The sequence below is a fragment of the Lissotriton vulgaris genome, chromosome 1_1, assembly GCF_964263255.1.
Source record: "Lissotriton vulgaris chromosome 1_1, aLisVul1.2, whole genome shotgun sequence".
NCBI classification, from domain to species: Eukaryota; Metazoa; Chordata; class Amphibia; order Caudata; family Salamandridae; genus Lissotriton; species Lissotriton vulgaris.
This window is the reverse complement of record NC_141685.1, coordinates 188,954,878-188,978,986: the sequence shown is the minus strand read 5'-3', so window position 1 is coordinate 188,978,986 and position 24,109 is coordinate 188,954,878. Positions and strand designations below refer to the sequence as shown.

General features: G+C 42.1%; 1 protein-coding gene across 1 annotated transcript in view; it reads left to right on the top strand.

The window, feature by feature from the left end:
* LOC147738138 (uncharacterized) overlaps positions 1-4,592 on the top strand; it is a 70,016-nt gene extending 65,424 nt beyond the window's left edge. Inside the window, exon 4 of the mRNA XM_086952154.1 lies at positions 297-4,592. Coding sequence (XP_086808280.1) covers positions 1,657-3,630 — 1,974 coding nt within the window. The 5' untranslated portion in view covers positions 297-1,656 and the 3' untranslated portion in view covers positions 3,631-4,592. The remainder of the gene's footprint in view (positions 1-296) is intronic.
* The last annotated feature ends 19,517 nt before the right edge of the window (positions 4,593-24,109 follow it).

Here is a 24,109-nt window from a genome sequence, read left to right as displayed (position 1 = left end):
GTATTCTTTTTTAAATATCTGTTTGGTGCCAGTCCATATGACTTTAATTTCTGCCTTTGGGATTCTATGTTAAAACTCCATAGGGTACAGGAATCCTTTGTGAGCTTAATAAAATGTTGAAAATTCTACAAATCCTCACTCCTACATCCAAGTACTCTCAGGCTACCGTTCTACACTATGCTCTGTCTGAAGAACAGCTCAACATTTTCAAAATTCTGCAATTCTGCATTGATTTGGCTTGTAAGTTATATTTTGGGAAATTTACATGTAATAACTATTTAATTTTAATACTATAGGTGATTGAAATTACGGATGAAGAAAGCAAGATTTAGCACCAGGCAACCGAATGTCTGTGCCATTAGAAGGATTATTTTAAAAAACTGAAGGACATCCAGGAATCTAAGTTTAAACAATTTCCCAAATCTAGGTGTGGCGAGGAAGTGGGAGCTGAGGAAAGTACTATACCTGTAAGTGAAGTCTCTAATTTTGCATTTCATTAACCCAGAACAAAGCCATATCTGTGCACACAGCATCAGAAATAATGTCAGAAAGACCAATCACAGCATCCTCATCTGAAATATTATCAGAAAGACAAATTGCCTCAGCATGACAGAATAACTTTCATCTAAAGCATCATTTCGTTCCAGAGAGGAAGCACACAGTGCATAAAAGAAAGTTATAACAAAGGGTTTCTTCTGCAAACCATCAAAGAAAAGACGCTGAAAGAAGACTCCAAAGCTGACGTGTTCAACTACCAAAAGATTGGAAAATCAACCTTGTTCTACCACCGTTTTTAACCAGTTACCCAAGTTTGAGACTATCTGCCTCTGGATAGAACACCACAACCCACACTGCTCACTCTTGCGAAAACCTTAAAACTTCACTACTTTATTGTGCTCATGACCATCTCAGATTGTTTCCTTTTTATTGTGTACTGCTCTGTAATTCTATGTAAATCGCCTCAACATTATCTAGTGTGCAGGAGTGATATGTAAAACTGTTAAATATAAAAATAGATTAAATGAGCACCGTTGCGTTATATCTCATGTAAATAAATCCTCGTCTTCAGAACTACAAACCTTAACCTTACGCCAAACATAGAAAGGGTAAAAGGAACTGATGTTCTGCGACTGATGATCCACAATAGTACTGTGCACGTCCCAACGCCCTCAGACACTGCTGTTACGTCAGTGCAAAAAGGTACTTATCAGTTGAATCATTAAATATCAGACTAACACCTAATCACTGCTTTGCTAAGGACCTATACAAATACATTTGAGAAAAACTTCAGTCACAAATGAAGTTGCTGCCGGAGAGGCTATAACCTAAAGACTATTATCTGCTTCCGACATATTTTGCTCAATTCAAGCGTTGAGAAGATTACACACAATTTCTTTTAGAGCTAAATGCTGAACATTATCTAAAGAAGCCCGACTCTAAAATCGGGTTCACTCTTACCCTGGCATATAAGCAAGAGAAAACTATACGTGGCGAGATTTTAACTCTAGGAATACACCATCTAAAAACACTGCCTGTGATAACAAAATCAGTATTCAAACCTGCCTCAATCAAGGCAAAATAACCGAAGTTGGGGATAAAAGTTACCTGTTCCAAAAAAGATACAGCCATAAATCTTATCTCACAGAATTTGACAGAATGCACACTGGGGGCAACCACTCTCAGTGCAAAGTATGCCAAAAAAGTTTCAGGCGTAAATCTTATCTCTCTGAGCATATGAAAATCCACACTGGGGGAAAGCACTCTCCGTGCAAAATATGTCAAAAAAGTTTCAGGCGTAAATCTTATCTCACTGAGCATATGAGAATCCACACTGGTGAAAAACCTTTTCAGTGCTCTAAGTGTCAGAAAAGGTTTAGTATCAAACCTAGTCTATATCGACATGCATTAACCCACTCTGTGGAAAAACCTTACCAGTGCACTGAATGCCAAAAAAGTTTCAGCCTTAAATCTTATTTCAATGAACATATGCGAATCCACTCTGGGGAAAACCCTTATCAGTGCTCCGAATGCCAGAAAAGGTTTTGTAACAAACAGAGTCTATCTAGACATGTAATAACCCACTCTGGGGACAAACCTCATCAGTGCCCGGATTGCCAGAAATGTTTCAAAGACAAAAGCAGTCTCACTCAGCATACAAGATACCACTCTAAGGCTAAGGAAAAACGTTATCAGTGCTCTGAATGCCAGAAATGTTTCAGTGATCAAAGCACTCTGACTCGGCATATAAGAACCCACACCGGGGAAAAACCTCATCAGTGCACAGAATGCCAGAAATGTTTCATTGACAAAAACAGTCTCACTCGGCATACAATAACCCACACTGGAGAGAAACCATATCAGTGCTCTGAATGCCAGAAATGTTTCAGTTACAAAAGCAGACTCACTGAACATATAAGAACCCATACTGGGGAAAACCCTTATCAGTGCTCTGAATGCCCAAAACATTTCAAACTTAAATCACTTCTAACTGCACATGTGAGATTCCACACTGGGGAAAAACCTTATCAGTGCTCTGAAAGCCAGGAAAGGTTTTGTAACCAACAAGGTCTTTCTCATCATTCAATAACCCATTCTGTGGAACATCCTTATCAGTGCTCTGAATGCCAGAAATGTTTCAGTATAAAAAGTAGTCTCACACGGCATATAAAGATCCACGCTGGGGAAAAAAGTTATCAGTGCACTGAATGCCACAAATGTTTCAGTGAAAAAAGCTGTTTCACTCGGCATACAAGAACCCACACTGGGGAAAAACCTTATCAGTGCCCTGAATGCCAGAAATGTTTCAGTGAAAAAATCCATCTCACGCTGCATATAAAAACCCACACTGGGGAAAAACCTTATCCATGCTCTAAATGTCAGAGATATTTCAGAAACAAAAGCAGTCTCACTCAGCATATAAGAACCCACACTGGGGAAAAACCTTATCAGTGCTCTGAATGCCCAAAAGATTTCAAACTTAAATCACTTCTAACTGCACATGTGAGATTCCACACTGAGGAAAAACCTTATCAGTGCTCTGAATGCCACAAATGTTACAGTGATAAAGGCTGTCTCACTCGGCATATAAGAAACCATACTGGGGAAAAACCTTATCAGTGCTCTGAATGCCACAAATATTTCAGTGAAAAAAGCTGTCTCACTCAGCATATAAGAACCCACACTGGGGAAAAACCTTATCAGTGCTCTGAATGCCAGATATGTTTCAGTAATAAAAGCCGTCTCACTAAGCATATAAGAGCCCACACTGGGGAAAAACCTTATCAGTGCTCCGAATGCCAGATATGTTTCAGTGTAAAAAGCCGTCTCACTCAGCATATAAGAACCCACACTGGGGAAAAACCTTATCAGTGCTCTGAATGCCAAAAATGTTTTAGCCAAAAATCTAATCTCAATGAACATGTGAGAATCCACACTGGGGAAAAGCCTTATCAGTGCTCCGAATGCCAAAAATGTTTCAGCCAAAAATCTAATCTCACTGAACATGTGAGAATCCACACTGGGGAAAAGCCTTATCAGTGCTCCAAATGCCAAAAATGTTTCAGCAAAAAATCTCATCTCACTGAACATGTGAGAAACCACACTGGAGAAAAAACATTATCAGTGTTCTAAATGTTAGAAAAGATTCAGAGATAGAGATGGTTACATGCACCATAAGAAAATTCACCATCAAAAAATAATTCAGTGCTCCGAATGCCAGAAAAACATACATTTTAAACGCAATCTCACTACATGAGGAGACGCACACAGGGAAAGAACATTACCAATGCTGTGAATGCCAGAAATTCCTATTTGATAGGCACAGCCTCACTAAGCGACTCCATACTGATGAAAATCCTTACGAGTGCTCCGAATTCCAGAAAAGCTGCAGGGAAAATGACTACAACGCATCCAAAACGCCTCGGCACGACTGATCCTCGATGTACCACGCCATGGCCACATCACCCCCCACCTGAGAAACTTGCACTGGCTCCCCGTCAACAAGAGGATATCCTTCAAGCTCCTCACCCACGCACACAAGGCACTCCACAAGACCGGCCCAGCCTACCTTAACAGACGGCACTCATTTTACATCCCCAACCGCCAGCTACTTTCCGCTGACCTCTCACTCACCACCGTCTCGCGCATCCAAAGAACAACCACCGGTGGGAGATCCTTCTCCCACCTCGCCGTCCCTGAACCTACCTTTTTGTTAAATTGAATCTTTTGTACATTGAATGCGTCTTTTCTTTTTTTTCTTCTTATGAAAACGTAAAGAATGTTGCATTTGTGTTAAAGATATGGAAGTTTCAAAGCACACTCGCTCATGTCGTAGGAAAGTACTCGGTGCACATGTGGCATGTGTTGTGTCTTGAAAACAAAGCACGCTGCACCCATGCTGAGGTCAACTGTTTCAAGCGAATTTCCTCCATTGCATCACAGCCTTGTTATTTCAGTGCACATCAAACACGTCCGCTGTTTTCAAATTGAAGAATGCTTCATTTATGTGTAAACTAGGCAGTGTTATCGCGTGCCTTACCGCTGCTTATTTTGATGGGGCAGTTGCTTCTAAAATCGAAGCACGCTGTACTCGTGTGTTAGGCCAACTATCTCTAAGAGTCTTTTTTTCCCCATAACACCACATGTTTGCTATGGAAGTTACTGTACAAGGTTCTGCCTTTGTTCACCCTGTGCTACCGCAACACACACTTATGAGGCAAGAGCCATCAAAAGCATTGATATACAAACTTCAAGGCAAACACACGACTACCTCCATGGTCTTGGTGTGTGTCCCCCTAGTGTTAAACACCATTACGCTGCCCGCTGGTCTCGATAGACCTTAGTGACATCTGAATACATGCTTGGGGAACCTATTAGGGGCTTCACAGCCACACGAAAATACCTCAATCACTATTGCAGACACCGCCTATGAGTAGTCAGTCAGTCAGTCAAATAACTTTATTAGATTCAAGTGAATCATAAAGGTTTGCAGAAAGATCATACATTCATTTAAATTACATAAAATACAGAAGTTGATTCTGGATTGATGTATTGTATTGTATTGTATGGCACATTTATAGAGCGCAACTGTCACCCCATGGGTATCCTGGCGCTGTGATCCTCAATGGCCTGAGCACGATATTATAGTGGCAGCTGTAATTACAGTGTCCTTGGGAAAAGATGAGTTTTTAGTCCCTTTTTAAAAGAGGATAAGTCACCCATGCTTCTAAGACACAATGGCAGCGCGTTCCACAGCCTTGATGCCGTATAGCTGAAAGAACGACCACCCATTTGCATCCTCAGGATCTTAGGAACTACCACCAGGTAGGCTGAGGCAGAACGAAGGGATCTAGTAGGGGTGTACCAGGAGAACAGCTCCTGCAGGGAGATCGGCCCCTGACCATGGAGGGCCCGAAAGACCAAGCAAAGGGCTTTAAAGTCGACACGTTGGGAGACTGGCAGCCAATGAAGATCCGTAAGTGTTGCCGAGGAAGAATCAGAGCGCCGACGAGAGAGTGCCAGCTAGGCGGCAGAATTCTGCACCCGCTGCAGTTTGCCCAACAAGGTTATGGGTGCCCCCAGAAGTAGTGCGTTGCAGTAGTCAAGTCTGCTTAAGATGATACTACGCACTACTTCTGGTCTGGCGTGTGCCGGGAGCAGGGGAAGAATCTTCCGCAAGGTGCGGAGCAACAACATACAGGTGAACACCGTTTTATTCACAAAGCCATCCAGTTGGAAATTGGGTTCGAGCATCACCTCTAGATTCCGAGCAGAGTCTGCCGCCGCTACCTTACCCTGAAAAGAGGGGGGCCAGAAATCCTGTTGTAAAGGCCGGGAGATACGGTCCATTTAACAGTGCAACACCTCGGTCTTAGAGCTGTTGAACTGTAAGGAGTTGTTGCTCAACCATTTCGCCGTGGTGGTCATACAATGGTGGAAGGTCTCCTGTGACACCGCATTCTTACCTTCAAAGGAGAAGATAAGCTGGGTGTCGTCGGCGTAGATGGTGACCGCAATGCCGAAAGATTTAATTAACTTGACCAAGGGGTGGAGGTAAAGATTGAATACGATGGGACTGATGGCCTATCCCTGAGGCACGCACTGTTCTACCCTTTTGATGTTGGATTTAAAGGGTGGCAAGGCGACCACCTGGTGTCTGTCACCAAGGTAGGAGATCAGCCAGTCCAGAGCCAAGCCCGACACCCCGGCCTCCTCCAGCCTCCTGACCAAGATGGCATGGCTGACCGTGTCGAACGCTGCCGACATGTCGAGCAGCACTAAAAAGGCTGCTCGACCTTGGTCGGCACGCTAACGAAGGTCGTCCAAAACGGTCACCAGTGCCGACTCTGTCCCATGGGCTGGTCTAAAGCCAAACTGCGCCACGTCCAGGCAAGCATTGGTCTCTAGGAAGTTGGACAGATGTTTTGTGGCCAGTTTCTCCAAGATTTTAATCAAGAAGGGGAGCAATGAGATGGGTCTATAATTTGCTGGGCACATAGGGTCCAGCGTTTCCTTCTTCAGGAGCGGAGAAACCACTGCAAGCTTCCAGCTATCCGGGACCCGGGCGGAGGCCAGGGACAGGCAACAAATCACATGGATAGGAGGAAAGAGCTCGTCACGGAACAATTTCCAAAATTTGTACGGGAGTGGATCAAGGGGAGAGCCTGAGGATACTCCGTCCGCTAAAGCACAGAAATCCACCAAAGAAGGAAGGGGGAAACTATCAAGCCGGGCTTTCCCGGCCTCCACCTCCATAGAAAAAGGCGGTGCAACAAGAGATGGCAGCTGGAGATTGGAATCTGACGGAGTACTCAGCTTGCTCAAGATGGTAGCGATCTTGTCCTCGAAGGCCTTTGCCAACAAGTCACACAGCGATTGAGAAGCTGGCATAGCAGTTGCGGCGCAGGCCGGGCGTGACAAATCTTTAACGATTTTAAACAAGGCCTGAGATTTATTTGAGGCAGATAGTAATGTCTCCTCTAAGAACCTAGCTTTGGCGCATTTGATCTGCGCTTTATAGGCCGCCAGTTCTTGTTTGTAGAGAAGTTTATCAGAGTCAAGGTATTGCTTCCTCCAGACACGCACAGCCCGCTTGCACTGAAGTTTGAGCTGAAGAAGATCTTTGAGAACCAAGGCATGGCGAGTTTAGTTCTGTCCCGCGTTTTCCGCAGCGGAGCCAGAGTGTCCAAGGAGACCATAATTTGCTGGCTAAGGAAATTATAGCTGTCGTCCACACTGCCTCCCAACGTAAGGGCTCCAGAGAGCAAGTTTGGCAGGCTTGCCTGCTTCAGGAGCCTGGACCATTGTCTGCCAACCTTGGTGGAAGATAAATACAATAATTCACAGTTCATAACGTTTCCTAATTAAAAATACAGTTTAAATAAAGCTAATCACAGAGCTGCAGATAATGACAGTAGATAGCGACCTCAGATGATTAAAACCTTCATTATAAGAACAGGGAGGAATATCTCTAAGGATAGGCATAATAAAGCGGGCCCTTGGATCTTTATAAAGTGTGCAAAAAGCATGAGGTGCATTGTGCTCTGCTTGGCTACATTATTACACAGACAGGGGGTCAATCTCTTACACCATCCCCCCTGTTTTGGAAAAGCCACAATAAAATGCAATTTGCTTAAACGAAGTCTAGTCATTAGGTAGCGTGAGTGGACGTGGGTAGTGAATGACAGATACAATTGTTACTGATTTAAAAGTGCACGGTCCACTTTATTATTGTCCTGATTTGACAAACTTAAAAATGTATAATAAATATTTTTTATAACCATCTTCACATTAAGTTGAATAGATTCTGGATTTTTGTAAAGATTTTCAAGGCTAGCGCTCTGAGACCTTTGGGTTATTTATGCGCTATATAAATCTATTTTAAAATTACAATTACAATTACAAGGCCTATCTTACAAAAGTTTTCTTTCACTTAACGAAGCCATAGAATCGCCATTGCATTATCAAGATTCATACAGTCCCTTAGAATGCCTCTTGAGAATAACAAGTCTTCTGAGGTCCAGATTTTCCCCCATAAAAGCAAGGGGGTGATATTGATTCTGTCAGTCACATATTCTAGGCCCACCTCCGAATGACAAAATGAGGTAGGAGAACTACCAGGGATAAATAAGACTCGTTTAAAGTTTTTTCTCTAAAGTTTGAACCTGTGCACTTTTGTAATATCCCCATACTCCGGCCCCATAGGTGGCCACTGACAGACATTCAGATTTGTACTATGTTTTCAATTCAGCTGCCGGCTTATGCCCTAGTTTACTGGCAAAATGAAAGAGCCCCTCTATAGATCTATTAGTTTGCTGAAGCCTCATCATGATCAAATTGTCTCAGCTCAATTATTATTAAAAAGATTCCCCAGATAGGTAAAAGTTGGCACTTTATTAATAATTATATCATTTACTGTATATTTGCGAGATTTAGTTTTGTTTGGACCGCAGGTCATAATAAAAGATTTACTAAAATTGACCTTAAGGTCCAGCCCTGTCATAAATTCACTAAAGGAAGTAAGACATTTTTGTAAACTGTTCGCTGTTAAGGTCATCAGGACAGTATCATCCGCATAGGACAGTAAAGGTACCCTTTTACCTGCAATCATTGGAAAATCCAATTGTTGTGGAAGCAGGAAATGCTCTAAGCCATTAGTATAAACCAGGAATAGAAAAGGGGCCAATATACAACCCTGGCGTACTCCCTCAGTTGAAGCAATTAAGTTAGTCTTTTCTCCAACTGGGCCATACCGGATAACTACAGTGGAAGAAGCATGTAATATGTGCAACCGAGTAACAAGCGTTTCCCCAAAACGCATGGCATCCATTAATGACCACAGTTTACCACGACAAACGGTATTGAAGCAACTGGATAAGTCTATGAAGGCCAAATGGATCGAAGCACCCTTGGCCTTAATGTACTTGCCCATAACCAACGACAGATTGACAGATTGAGGCACTGCTCGGTATTTCCCCTTGCTGAAATCAAATTGGGAGTTCACTATAAGGTCGGAAGTATTGGCCTATGACTCCAGGCGTCCATGGATTACCCACCCCAGCAGCTTGTATGATGCATTTATTAAAGAAATAGGTCTATAGCATGTGGGGTCACTTCTGTTTCCCTTCTTAAAAATTGGTGCCACCACAGTATTTTTCCACGACGATGGAATACGACCCACAATTACTGCTTTAAACTCGTTGAGTAACAGCGGAGCCCAAATTCGTAAGTTACTTTTAAATCGGTACAAGCGCATGCCGTCTGGGCCTGGGGCGTTTAGGGAAATAACCTTTCTCAATGCCTCCTCAACCTCCCCCAGTGAAAGTGGGCCTGGGGCTTTTAGGGAAATACCCTTTCTCAATGCCTCCTCTACCTCCCCCAGTGAAAGTGATGTCCTAAACTGTTGCGCAGTTTCTATATTAATACTTATTTCCTCCTCACATTTGCCTAATAGGACACCATTTGGATTGAATATTTTAGCAAAATGGGTCTCTCAGGCCACTCCTGTTATGTTAGTATCCATGGCCCTTGACTTATTAGTGAAGAGTGGGCGGTTTATCACCTCCCAGAAACCCCTGGAATCCTTCAAGGCACTTGCTCTTTCAAGGTCATCCCAAGCCTGCCTTCTCAGTTCGTCCTTTCTCTGTTCAATAACCTTTTTATAGTTCTGCCTGGCTGCCCTTATTGCAACCCTATCCTGGGGGACTACATAGAGAGCCTTCTTCAGTTCTTTTTGCGCTGCGGAACACTCTGTATTTAAATATCTTATTTCAGGGGTAATATCCTTGCTTATTGATCTGTGCAAGTTTTTGGCCACGTCATCACAAATTGATCCAACATTTTGTATTATTACATCTGGCTGTGATGTTTCCGTTACGCAGGTCATTACTTGTGTTAGATTCATTTTAATAATAGACTCCTCAAAAGCCTAATGATTAATTGTGTCCCATTTTAGCCTTATGCCACGATTATGATGATATTTTATTGGACATTCTGAAACCTTACCCTTTTGCGCCACAATACACAAAGAAACAGTAAAAGGATTATGGTCACTGGCAGGGTTAGGTTCAACTGCAAAATGTTTGACAAGGTGTGATACCTACTAGAAATCATTATGCCTATGAGTATTTGGACAGTGTTTAATCTACATGGGCACACTTTATCTTTACACTTGATTGTGAAATGCCTAGAACTGTTAAAGCCTTCCAGAAGACTTATTTACTTACTATGCTCCCCTTCCTATAATTGTTTTATAGGGCGGAGAGTCACCCTGAGCCTCATTCCACAGTGAGTTGAGACTCATTTCCCGAAGTCAGCGGATTAACCCTTCTACAGTATAGTGTTATTGTAGTGAATCCTATACTAAGATTAACCAGCATTGACTATACAGTATATGGTTATGTCCCGTTCGGACGGTTTTGTATGTCCTAAGCTGAATAGCTTTGAAATGTAACGCTACCACAGTTGTTCAAATGTCTGACCTAGATTTTTTCAAACCATTCTTATATTTCCTATGTATGTATCCTTTTATGTACCTCCAGTAAATTCACCACTCTATGAAGATTAATATGATCACTGGATGGTTTTGTATATTTAAACCCTTCTTTACACTTATATTGGTTCGTACACCATTTTTATTGATGGAGTACATTGAGGAGCAGCACTTTTGATTAGGTCCTGAAGAAAGCAGCAAACACCTCTTTGGAGGGTTTATAGGCTGAAACATATTGACCTCTGATTGACACTAACAGTGCATATATATTTCTCCCACATTGTCCCAATTTTAATCCTGGCCCAGCGGCGTACAAATAATGGAAACCACAGCCCCTTCAGCAAGTTTTAACTTTCACTCTGCTGACCCCACTACCCTGAGCTCATTATTGTGGTATTTAGTATACCTTTCTCTATAACAAAACATGCCTGAACTCCTCCCTCTAGGTGAGGGGGTTGTTTCATGGTGCAAGGAGATTCCCAATGAGGAAGCATGCCAGGAACTGCGCGTCAGTATTTTCCTTAGAAAGTTTCAAGTTAGAGAGTGAAAACACTTTTTAGAATGCCCCAAAAATTGTGATTAAAACTTTTCAATATACCATCTATGGTGGGTGAGGGAAATCGTCCTTTTAAAGGGATATTTCTTCATAGACCCAAGGGTTTCTTGATTGTGGTAGAAATACATTTTTACCCCTTCATTGTTTGTTTAAGCAGAGACCATTGCTAGAAATGTTATCATCAATGTAGGGAAAATACTCCATGCACTGAGAAAATGTGTTAAAATAACAGAAAGTTGATACCTCTATTTATCTAGAAGATAAGTCTGTTAATTCTAGCAGATTTTTGATACTACATGGTATAAGAAATTAGGGGATCTTTATCTGATATCTTAATCAGTAAATTATCTAAAATTATTGTACATAAACGTTTGCAAGTATTATTTCTAAGGATAAAGGAAGTTCTATATTTGTCTTTTCTAAACTAACTCCAGTGCATATGACTACAATAACCACCGCTCTCAAATAAATATTGTGCTTGTTTTAGTAAGAAAGGTAAATGATCTAGGAGAAACCAGGAACTGCGCGTCAGTATTTTCCTTAGAAAGTTTCAAGTTAGAGAGTGAAAACACTTTTTAGAATTCCCCAAAAATTGTGATTAAAACTTTTCAATATGTTTGACAAAAATAATAGGTACATTGCATGACAATATTGAAACAGGAAATAAATTAACAGGAACAACTTTTTACACCACATGGCAAAAATATTAGAGACTAAATTTCAGCAATATAGGAAATACTGAGGTTCATGGACTAATAATCGGATGTACGTTGTTACAATGCATGTTGTAACAACGCATGCCTTTACCACCCAAGTCTTACAACGCAAGTCGTTACAACTACTTGCGTTGTAGTGCGTGGATTTAGGAATCTTATAATTTTATATTCCTACACCAGTCCCCGTAACAGTAGGGAAGGTGTTGGAATATAAAATTGCAAGATTCCTTATCCCACAGCGCCATCCAGCGCAAGTCGTAGTAACGACTTGCGTTGTAATAGCTGCGGGGTAAAGGCACTGCGGTGTAAAAACCGCGTCGTAAACGATGTTCCCCCTAATAATCCATTTGGTAAAAAAGCTTTCTATGTTGTTTACCACAACGCCAGCTTACACATAGCAGCCTTTTTAATCCGGCTCCTCGCAACACTCTATCTTGATCCCTGATTAGTCAGGGACCCTTGGCGTATCCATCGTGCGGTTCAAATGGAGAAGCCGCGAATGCCCTGACTTGCTTTTGATCATTGAAGGGCCCATTTTTAATCCTTGACCGTGGAAAAGTATCTTGAAATGCACCAGGTTGCTGTATATCGAACCTCTGAATGCCGATCCCCATCGCATAGGACTATTTCTCCAGCTTGAAACCCCATGAGGTAAAACTGAAGTTTATTCTGTCTGGATTCTGCAAATATTTTGGCCTTCTGACGCCAGTGTGCACATTTGAAACCTGTTTTGCTTCAAATCTTTGAAATCAACATCCTGTCCCACCATGCCTTTGTATAATTCCGACCTGATGAAGGTGTAGCCCCATCTGGGGCTGTACACCAAAACGCGCGTTGGCGTCTTTTCCATCTGGGGACCACCTGATTGATCTGGGGTTCATCCTTAGTGGATTGTATTCCATCTATTATTCTCAGATCAACCCTTGGTCATGATATGTCTGTGGAGTCGTGTCTTGTTTGCGATATGAGTTGTATATGTGCTGGTATGAATGTGTTGGTTGGCATGTGGGACTCTTGTGATGATGTGACTGATCTATTTTTATATTAAATAATTGTTTATGTACTGCAATAATTATGCAATAATTATGTGTTGAGAAAGTTTTTTCCTTCATGTAATAAAATCTTTATATCTTTGTAATCATGTTCTGAGGTTATTGCTTGTGGTTCAGGGTCTAGCATAATTATATAGGACTTTTGATTAGGTCCTTAAGAAAGCAGCAAACACCTCTTTGGAGGGTTTATAGGCTGAAACATATTGACCTCTGATTGACACTAACAGTGCATATATATTTCTCCCACATTGTCCCAATTTTAATCCTGGCCCAGGGGCGTACAAATAATGGAAACCACATCCCCTTCAGCAAGTTTTAACTTTCACTCTGCTGCCCCACTACCCTGAGCTCATTATTGTTGTATTTAGTATACCTTTCTCTATAACAAAACATGCCTGAACTCCTCCCTCTCAGTGAGGAGGTTGTTTCATGGTGCAAGGAGATTCCCAATGAGGAAGCATGCCATCTATGGTGGGTGAGGGAAATCGTCCTTTTAAAGGGATATTTCCTCATAGACCCAAGGGTTTCTTGATTGTGGTAGAAATACATTTTTACCCCTTCATTGTTTGTTTAAGCAGAGACCATTGCTAGAAATGCTATGATCAATGTAGGGAAAATACTCCATGCACTGAGAAAATGTGTTAAAATAACGGAAAGTTGATACCTCGATTTATCTAGAAGATAAGTCTGTTAATTCTAGCAGATTTTTGATACTACATGGTATAAGAAATTAGGGGATCTTTATCTGATATCTTAATCAGTAAATTATCTAAAATTATTGGACATAAACGTTTGCAAGTATTATTTCTAAGGATAAAGGAAGTTCTATATTTGTCTTTTCTAAACTAACTCCAGTGCATATGACTACAATAACCACCGCTCTCAAATAAATATTGTGCTTGTTTTAGTAAGAAAGGTAAATGATCTAGGAGAAACCAGGAACTGCGCGTCAGTATTTTCCTTAGAAAGTTTCAAGTTAGAGAGTGAAAACACTTTTTAGAATGCCCCAAAAATTGTGATTAAAACTTTTCAATATACCATCTATGGTGGGTGAGGGAAATCGTCCTTTTAGAGGGATATTTCTTCATAGACCCAAGGGTTTCTTGATTGTGGTAGAAATACATTTTTACCCCTTCATTGTTTGTTTAAGCAGAGACCATTGCTAGAAATGTTATGATCAATGTAGGGAAAATACTCCATGCACTGAGAAAATGTGTTAAAATAACATTTTCCCCGCTTACCTGACTTGAATTGATTGGGGGGTCCCCCTTCTATTTAGTATAAGAAATTAGGGGATCGTTATCTGATATCTTTATCAGTAAATTATCTGAAAGTATTGGACATAAACGTTTGCAAGTATTATTTCTAAGGATAAAGGAAGTTCTATATTTGTCTTTTCTAAACTAACTCCAGTGCATATGACTACAATAACCACCGCTCTCAAATAAATATTGTGCTTGTTTTAGTAAGAAAGGTAAATGATCTAGGAGAAACCAGGAACTGCGCGTCAGTATTTTCCTTAGAAAGTTTCAAGTTAGAGAGTGAAAACACTTTTTAGAATGCCCCAAAAATTGTGATTAAAACTTTTCAATATGTTTGACAAAAATAATAGGTACATTGCATGACAATATTGAAACAGGAAATAAATTAACAGGAACACATTTTTACACCACATGGCAAAAATATTAGAGACTAAATTTCAGCAATATAGGAAATACTGAGGTTCATGGACTAATAATCGGATGTACGTTGTTACAATGCATGTTGTAACAACGCATGCCTTTACCACCCAAGTCTTACAACGCAAGTCGTTACAACTACTTGCGTTGTAGTGCGTGGATTTAGGAATCTTATAATTTTATATTCCTACACCAGTCCCCGTAACAGTAGGGAAGGTGTTGGAATATAAAATTGCAAGATTCCTTATCCCACATCGCCATCCAGCGCAAGCCGTAGTAACGACTTGCGTTGTAATAGCTGCGGGGTAAAGGCACTGCGGTATAAAAACCGCGTCGTAAACGATGTTCCCCCTAATAATCCATTTGGTAAAAAAGCTTTCTATGTTGTTTACCACAACGCCAGCTTACGCATAGAAGCCTTTTTAATCCGGCTCCTCGCAACACTCTATCTTGATCCCTGATTAGTCAGGGACCCTTGGTGTATCCGTCGTGCGGTTCAAATGGAGAAGCGGTGAATGCCCTGACTTGCTTTTGATCATTGAAGGGCCCATTTTTAATCCTTGACCGTGGAAAAGTACCTTGAAATGCACCAGGTTGCTGTATATCGAACCTCTGAATGCCGATCCCCATCGGATAGGACTATTTCTCCAGCTTGAAACCCCATGAGGTACAACTGAAGTTTATTCTGTCTGGATTCTGCAAATATTTTGGCCTTCTGACGCCAGTGTGCACATTTGAAACCTGTTTTGCTTCAAATCTTTGAAATCAACATCCTGTCCCACCATGCCTTTGTATAATTCCGACCTGATGAAGGTGTAGCCCCATCTGGGGCTGTACACCAAAACGCGCGTTGGCGTCTTTTCCATCTGGGGACCACCTGATTGATCTGGGGTTCATCCTTAGTGGATTGTATTCCATCTATTATTCTCAGATCAACCCTTGGTCATGATATATCTGTGGAGTCGTGTCCTGTTTGTGATATGAGTTGTATGTGTGCTGGTATGAAGGTGTTGGTTGGCATGTGGGACTCTTGTGATGATGTGACTGATCTATTTTTATATTAAATAATTTTTTATGTACTGCAATAATTATGTGTTGAGAAAGTTTTTTCCTTCATGTAATAAAATCTTTATATCTTTGTAATCATGTTCTGAGGTTATTGCTTGTGGTTCAGGGTCAAGCATAATTATATAAGGACTTTTGATTAGGTCCTGAAGAAAGCAGCAAACACCTCTTTGGAGGGTTTATAGGCTGAAACATATTGACCTCTGATTGAAACTAACAGTGCATATATATTTCTCCCACATTGTCCCAATTTTAATCCTGGCCCAGGGGCGTACAAATAATGGAAACCACATCCCTTCAGCAAGTTTTAACTTTCACTCTGCTGCCCCGACTACCCTGAGCTCATTATTGTGGTATTTAGTATACCTTTCTCTATAACAAAACATGCCTGAACTCCTCCCTCTCAGTGAGGGGGTTTTTCATGGTGCAAGGAGATTCCCAATGAGGAAGCATGCCATCTATGGTGGGTGAGGGAAATCGTCCTTTTAAAGGGATATTTCCTCATAGACCCAAGGGTTTCTTGATTGTGGTAGAAATACATTTTTACCCCTTCATTGTTTGTTTAAGCAGAGACCATTGCTAGAAATGTTATCATCAATGTAGGGAAAATACTCCATGCACTGAGAAAATGTGTTAAAATAACGGAAAGTTGATGCCTCAATTTATCTAGAAGATAAGTCTGTTAATTTTAGCAGATTTTTGATACTACATGGTATAGGAAATTAGGGGATCTTTATCTGATATCTTAATCAGTAAATTATCTAAAATTATTGGACATAAACGTTTGCAAGTATTATTTCTAAGGATAAAGGAAGTTCTATATTTGTCTTTTCTAAACTAACTCCAGTGCATATGACTACAATAACCACCGCTCTCAAATAAATATTGTGCTTGTTTTAGTAAGAAAGGTAAATGATCTAAGAGAAACCAGGAACTGCGTGTCAGTATTTTCCTTAGAAAGTTTCAAGTTAGAGAGTGAAAACACTTTTTAGAATGCCCCAAAAATTGAAATTAAAATATTTCAATATGTTTGACAAAAATAATAGGTACATTGCATGACAATGTTGAAACAGGAAATAAAATACCAGGAACAAATATTTACACCACATGGCAAAAATATTAGAGAATAAATTTCAGCAATATAGGAAATACTGAGGTTCATGTACTAATAATCCATTTGGTAAAATTGGTTGCTTGTGGAGTCAGCACACTACTGTGTCTGTGATTGCTTTTAAATAAAGGCATTTTTAATGCACCCAATTTTACTTTCAGATTCACAAATGTCCCCTTGGGTTACTACCTCCTGTTAATGTTTTTCAGCCTACATCTGGTTTCAAAGCTTAATACAAACCTTAAGGATGTATTAAAGTATCCTGAAGGGACCCTATTAACATTCCCCTTCCAAATTCTGAATTGTTAAGTGGGCTTAGTACATTTCAAAAGGGGGTTTAGCATTTGTAAGCTCTGTGAATTACCGAACCAGTGGATTTTTGAACAATAAGACCCTTGGTACATGAGGCAATTTTTCTTAATTCCCTCCATATTAAGTTTGCTAATAATGTTAGTTGTATGATAACCTGTGCACATACCTATTTTGTTTTAGTGTTTCTTCAGATCAAAAAAAACTATCACACATAACTCTTACACAATTCTTAAAGACAGAATTTCTGACATCCAGCTTTAATGTTTTGTTAAATATATTTGCAAATGTTGTCACTTAAACAGGAAAGCAGCAAAAGCAGTCTCTGGACATAAAATAGGATGTAATCATAATCTTTAGATACATTTTCTGAGTTTAAGGAACAATGTGTGTCTTCTGGGTTTTCTCAAAACCTCTATAATAAACATATTCAATCCTTTTGCATTTACTCTGTTTGTACTGGTTTCTATTGCAGACAATAATCTAGATTTAGAGCAAGGATCAATTCCACCAATGGCTTTTAAAATCTATTTATCATTGATCTCTATTAGTGTTATCGCAAATAAAACTGTAATAGAACTGATTTGAGAGATGGACCTTCAAGTATTATGCTCAGTCAATTGATTGAACAAACTATGGAGTTAACATGTGAATAGATTAGATCCACAAGTATTGCCTGACCACTGTATTTTACATCAATAGATTAATTATCAGCACATTTTCTATAAGTACAATTCAGTCAACTCTAATTTCACATGAAATGTTCATTGTTCAATATATTTCTCTTAGTATTTTAATGTGAGGACTTAATTGCCTAAGGAAAATATTAGTATTGGTTTTTCTATATGTAGGAAGCATTACATTAATGAAATCACTGTATCCCACCTTCTTTCTTTTTCTGTTCTTTATGAATGTTTCTATTGTTGAACTTTAAAGATTGCCCGAAATTAAGAATTGTGCTCTACATAACTTTGATGTGTTACAGTATGTTGATTTTTATGTACTACTTATGTGTATTGCAACTGATGTTTTGTTTTTCTTTAATAACCAGCTTATTTTTATTAGGTTTTATTATACAATAAAATGTGTCAAACACAAAAAATGGTAGTTGATATGTATTTACAATTGCAGCATTTTTATTGTATGGCCACTTTCAAAGGGGCCAAAAATATGGTCTGTGGGATGACGGAGGACCACATTGGCATCCTGAGGGGCAGGTTTGGGCAGGTGATTAGGGATATATGTAAGGTTGGAAGTAGGGGAAACAAAGCATATACATTGTGTGGACTGTGACTCCTGGAGTTATTGTGAGGGATACCATGCTACCCTGTTAATGAATCGCCTAGTGATTATAATCAACAAACTTTATTCGGTTTTATAAAATAAAACCATAAGCCATACATAAAATGATAAAACATCTTCCAGGTTACAGATTGACAAATATAATATGCCCAAGTTAATCAGAACACAAGATAAAAATTCATGAAATACAGCACAGAAGTTAATCGCAGCTTGACCTAAGTCTAACACCGACCCATAAAAAGTTAGGCGTATGCAAAACAGTGGCATTGGAGAGGAGTTGTAAAAAGATAAGAGCTGGTCTCACCCTTCTAAAACCCGCTTTTTTGAGAATGGGAATAATAAATAACTTTCTAGGGACAGCATAAAAACTACATAACAATAAAAAGTGCATCATGTCCTGAGGAGACTCACCGTTGCAGCCACAGGGCATGAGGCACAGGCCTCTGTGGGAGCCGCAAGGGTGTGCCAAGAGGTAATGGAAGAGGTTGAGCCGAAACCGGGTCAATAGAAAACGATCATGGATGCTTTTAAGACCTAGAAGATAAGGTTCGGTGGTTGGTACAGTTTTTACCACAATGTACTTACGCACACTAGGCTTACACAGCTCATATTTCCCTCTCTAACACAGCAGCTCATTCTTAAAAAACACTGTTTGACCAGAGAAAAGTCCCTCTTACATATGCGCTCAGGTTTAGAAAAAATAGTTCCCACCTACCCTGAAGAGGCCAACTCTTATATACTGGAGCCATCGGATGCTTGAGACATGGTAAAGTGAAAGGTATTCCCGTAGGTCATCTTTACTAAGTGTATTTTCTTAATTAGCCCAAATATTAGGCCACAAAGCCAGGGGACGGAAAGCCAGCGAAAATACAACACAGTGAGACATAAAAAGTAAAATCAAGATTAAAATGAGTGAGAAAAAACAAGATTAAAAGAAAAACAAGGCTATTGAAAAGAGGAAGAGAGTTAAATGAAAATAGTGAGATAATAAGGGAGAAAGAAAGTGAGGAGCTATAAAGAGAAAGTAAGAGATAAAGTAAGAGCAGGAAGGTCCACTAGAATGAGGGAATGAGAGGCTGAAAAGGATAGAAGAGGGACCACATTTGTGAGAGACATGTAGGGAGAGAAAGTAAAGTGGACAGAAGAAAAGCAGCAGAGAAGGAATTTTTGGTCTTATAGGTTTTTTTCTCATAAATTGCCCATACTATTCATAAATACTATTATCAGGCGCAGGTAGCAATGTCTTTTGCACAGAGATTTACTAATCAAAATCAAAACAAGTACACTACCTGTAGGTTGTGGTAATAAAGAATAATCTGCAATGTTGATCCATTAAAAAAATTCACAATAAAATGTTTTGAAGTTACCTCACAATAGAATGGTACATCGACTTTCAGTGCCCACTAGTTCTCACAAGGAATACTGCGTGTAGACTGCTGTTCTAGGGACAAAGTATGCCACAGAGTAAGCGCAGGTAATTCTGTGAAGTATAAATAGTCCAGTAATCATGATCGATAAAAGGCTTTGATTGCCAACTTGCGCACTCCAAGGAGTAAAGCAAAACCAAAGGGTGATGATGGGCGTAGTGTTGAACAATGCAATCACTCACCCCAGTCAACTGATCTGGGTTTAATCCATCATTATTCTTTAGCTCACTCCGCCACCCCAGTTCAGACATATGCAAATCAGTCTGATCATGTGCCTCATGGGAACAGTCCTGCCCAAACTTCCAAGCCATGTCTTCCCTGGTCCGGAAACAAGCATCCTGGGACCGGTTTTGGGTTCATAACCCTCATCAGCCAAGCTAGCTTGAATCCAGTGGCAAAGTGAGCAAGGGACCCACGTCTTGACATACCCTGACAACTTCGAGCGAACAAAGCAAAACCAAACGGGATGATGGACGGAGTGTTGAACAATGCAAGCACTCACCCCAGTCAACAGATCTGGGTGTAATCCATCATTTTTTTAGCTCACTCTGCCACCCCAATTCAGACATGGCCATATGCAAATCAGTCTGACCCTGTGCCTCATGGGAACAGTCCAGCCCGAACTGCCAAGCCACGTCGTCTCTGGACCGAAAACAAGCATCCTGGGAACGGTTTCTGGCTAATTAGCCGTCATCATCCAGGCTGGCTTTAATCCAGTGGCAAAGTGAGCAAGGGACCCACGTCTGGGCATACCCTGCCAACTTGGGGCAACCAAAGCAATACCAAAGGGGATCATGGACGGAGTATTGAACAATGCAAGCACTCACCCCAGTCAACTGATCTAGGCTTAATCCATCATTAATATTTAGCTCACTCCGCCACCCCAGTTCAGACATGGCCATATGCAAATCAGTCTGACCCTGTGCCTAATAAGAACAGTCAAGAAGGAACTGCCAAGCCATGTCTTCCCTGGACCGGAAACACGCAACCTGGGACCGGTTTCTGGCTAATCAGCCGTCATCAGCCAGGCTAGCTTGAATCCAGTGGCAAAGTGAGCAAGGGACCCACGTCTGGGTATACCCTGCCAACTTAGGGCGAACAAAGCAAAACCAGAGGGGATGATGGACGGAGTGTTGAACAATGCAAGCACTCACCCCCAGTCAACTCATCTGGGTTTAATCCATCATTATTCTTTAGCTCTCTCCGCCACCCCAGTTCAGACATGGCCATATGCACATCAGTCTGACCCTGTGCCTCATGGGAACAGTCCAGCCCGAACTGCCAAGCCATGTCTTCCCTGGACCGGAAACACGCATCCTGGGACTGGTTTCTGGCTAATCGGCCGTCATCAGCCAGGCTAGCTTGAATCCAGTGGCAAAGTGAGCAAGGGACCCACATCTGGGCATACCCTGCCAACTTAGGGCGAACAAAGCAAAACCAAAGGGGATGATGGACGAGTGTTGAACAATGCAAGCACTCGCCCATACTTATGCTCGTATTTTCCCCTTTTTGAGTAGACGCAGTCAATGATGTACTAAACATTTCCTTAAGACGATCCACTAAATGGAGATTGGTGCATTTACCAGGCCGCAATGGCACAGAAACCCCATCACAACGTGGCCATGTGTACACCTTGGAGTATCGGCCACCGGGTTGGACATTACCAACATCCGCTTATAGTTATGGTTCATCAAAAGAACGTGACAGAGCATTTCAGTCTCTCCATCCTTGACAGGGCCCCGATGATGATCAGCAAGCTACAGTTTCCTAGTTAGTTTGTTCCGCACAGGCACTATTTACAGATCACTGGGTGTCCAGGGACCCTCTCCTCGGGGCAGGAAAACAAAGCAGCAGAAGAGAAGTGCGTATGTGCTGCTGCTGTTAACCTGCTGCTCGCGGGTGTCTCCGCTCCAGATACCAAGCACTGCGGGGAAGAGGTCGGCAGCTGTAAAGGTGCATGTGAGAGGCTCACCCGGCACGGGACAGATTAACACCCGCAGTGTCCTCCCTGTGATGCAACTCCAAGCGGAAAAGAAAGTGAAATACCTGCTGAACCATCCTGCTCCCTATCTCCATAAATTTAGCAGATGCTCTAGTCCTCAGCCCGAAGCATCTGCACAAAGCAGGCATCAATTATGGATGAGCGGGTGTGTGCAGGGAGTGCAAGAGAGCTGGCGGGACGAGAGGGTGGAGGGGCAAAGCTGTCCCACGTGCCCCTGGTATCTGCTCGCTTCTCTGCCTGCCGCCTGCCGGGCTCCAAGCCGAGGTCTCAGCCGTGAGAGCGGACCGTACGTGAGTGAGAGCAGGCAGAAAGTAGCCCGGTGAGCGAGGCGGAATTTTACAGCACTTGGGGCATTATTGGCTTACCGATCCCCGTGTGGCTCCAACGTCTAACATGTGTTTAGAGAGCGTAGGTGACTCCAACGATCGGCGCAAGAAGCCGTTAGCGGGCACATGGGCTGTCCAGGCGCCCTTGCTTGCTTAACTGAAAGCGTGGGGGAGCGCGCGAAGAGACGCTGCTAACACCGCCGTACACGCTCACAGTTCATGTCTCCAAAAGCGCTCGTACACAGCTCATGTCTCCAATGTCTTTACAAGCTCGTGCACCTCTCCTGTCCCACTTCGCTAAGCAAGTCGGCAACAATAGTTCTCGCTTAGTGAGCAGCTTTGCTGCATCGCTAGGCGAGATCTAAAAAGCATTTGTTTGACAATTTGGCAAACAATTTTTTTTGTTAAAGCGCCCCATGCTGTGCTTTCACTTTAAAGGTGGCTACATCCCTTTCCTTAGATTCTGCTCGTTTACGGTAAGGGGGGCGGCCGACATTGAAGTGTAAGTGCGGCATAAGGCAATTACATTTTATTTATGAATAAAAAATAAAAAAAACATGCGCCCGCGTTTGGAGCAGCAAATAAAGCAAAGGCAAGGCCGCCCCTATTACGTCGCGCGCTATGTAAAATAAATAAAAATAAAGCTTTGCGAGAGAGCGTGTCCTGCCTGCAACAGTAGGCATGTTAAAACCATTAAACTAAATGGTAGAAAATAGGTGTGGGAGCACACTGCTTAACCTCCCAGCAGAGTCGCCCCTAAGCATCATGGTTGAGGCAGTCCGACAAGCGAGTACACTTGCAAAGTCTTTAGAGTGTTTCACCAGGTGGGTGCAGATTAGTGCTGGCCATCTCTGTTCACGTGTTTCTAGATTATTATCTGTCATCAGCAGAGATTAGGCATTATTTGGGGTTGCTGAGCAGGCTGCTGTATCCTTGGAACGTAGTATCTCTCCAGGCGCGCAGGTGCCTCTCCACGAGCTCGTCAGCCCACAGCGATCCAAGGGCAGCCTTTAAGTAGAAAATAGGTGTGGGAGCACACTGCTTCACCTCCCAGCAGAGTCGCCCCTAAGCATCATGGTTGATGCAGTCCGACAAGCGAGTACACTTGCAAAGTCTTTCGAGTGTTTCACCAGGTGGGTGCAGATTAGTGCTGGCCATCTCTGGACACGTGTTTCTAGATTATTATCTGTCATCAGCAGAGATTAGGCATTATTTGGGGTTGCTGAGCAGGTTGCCGTATCCTTGGAACGTAGTATCTCTCCAGGCGCGCAGGTGCCTCTCCACGAGCTCGTCAGCCCACAGCGGCTCGAGGGCAGCCTTTAAGTAGAAAATAGGTGTGGGAGCACACTGCTTCACCTCCCAGCAGAGTCGCCCCTAAGCATCATGGTTGATGCAGTCCGACAAGCGAGTACACTTGCAAAGTCTTTAGAGTGTTTTACCAGGTGGGTGCAGATTAGTGCTGGCCATCTCTGGACACGTGTTTCTAGATTATTATCTGTCATCAGCAGAGATTAGGCATTATTTGGGGCTGCTGAGCAGGCTGCTGTATCCTTGGAACGTAGTATCTCTCCAGGCGCGCAGGTGCCTCTCCACGAGCTCGTCAGCCCACAGCGGCTCGAGGGCAGCCTTTAAGTAGAAAATAGGTGTGGGAGCACACTGCTTCACCTCCCAGCAGAGTCGCCCCTAAGCATCATGGTTGATGCAGTCCGACAAGCGAGTACACTTGCAAAGTCTTTAGAGTGTTTCACCAGGTGGGTGCAGATTAGTGCTGGCCATCTCTGGACACGTGTTTCTAGAATATTATCTGTCAATAGCAGAGATTAGGCATTATTTGGGGTTGCTGAGCAGGCTGCCGTATCCTTGGAACGTAGTATCTCTCCAGGCGCGCAGGTGCCTCTCCACGAGCTCGTCAGCCCACAGCGGCTCGAGGGCAGCCTTTAAGTAGAAAATAGGTGTGGGAGCACACTGCTTCACCTCCCAGCAGAGTCGCCCCAAAGCATCATGGTTGATGCAGTCCGACAAGCGAGTACACTTGCAAAGTCTTTAGAGTGTTTCACCAGGTGGATGCAGATTAG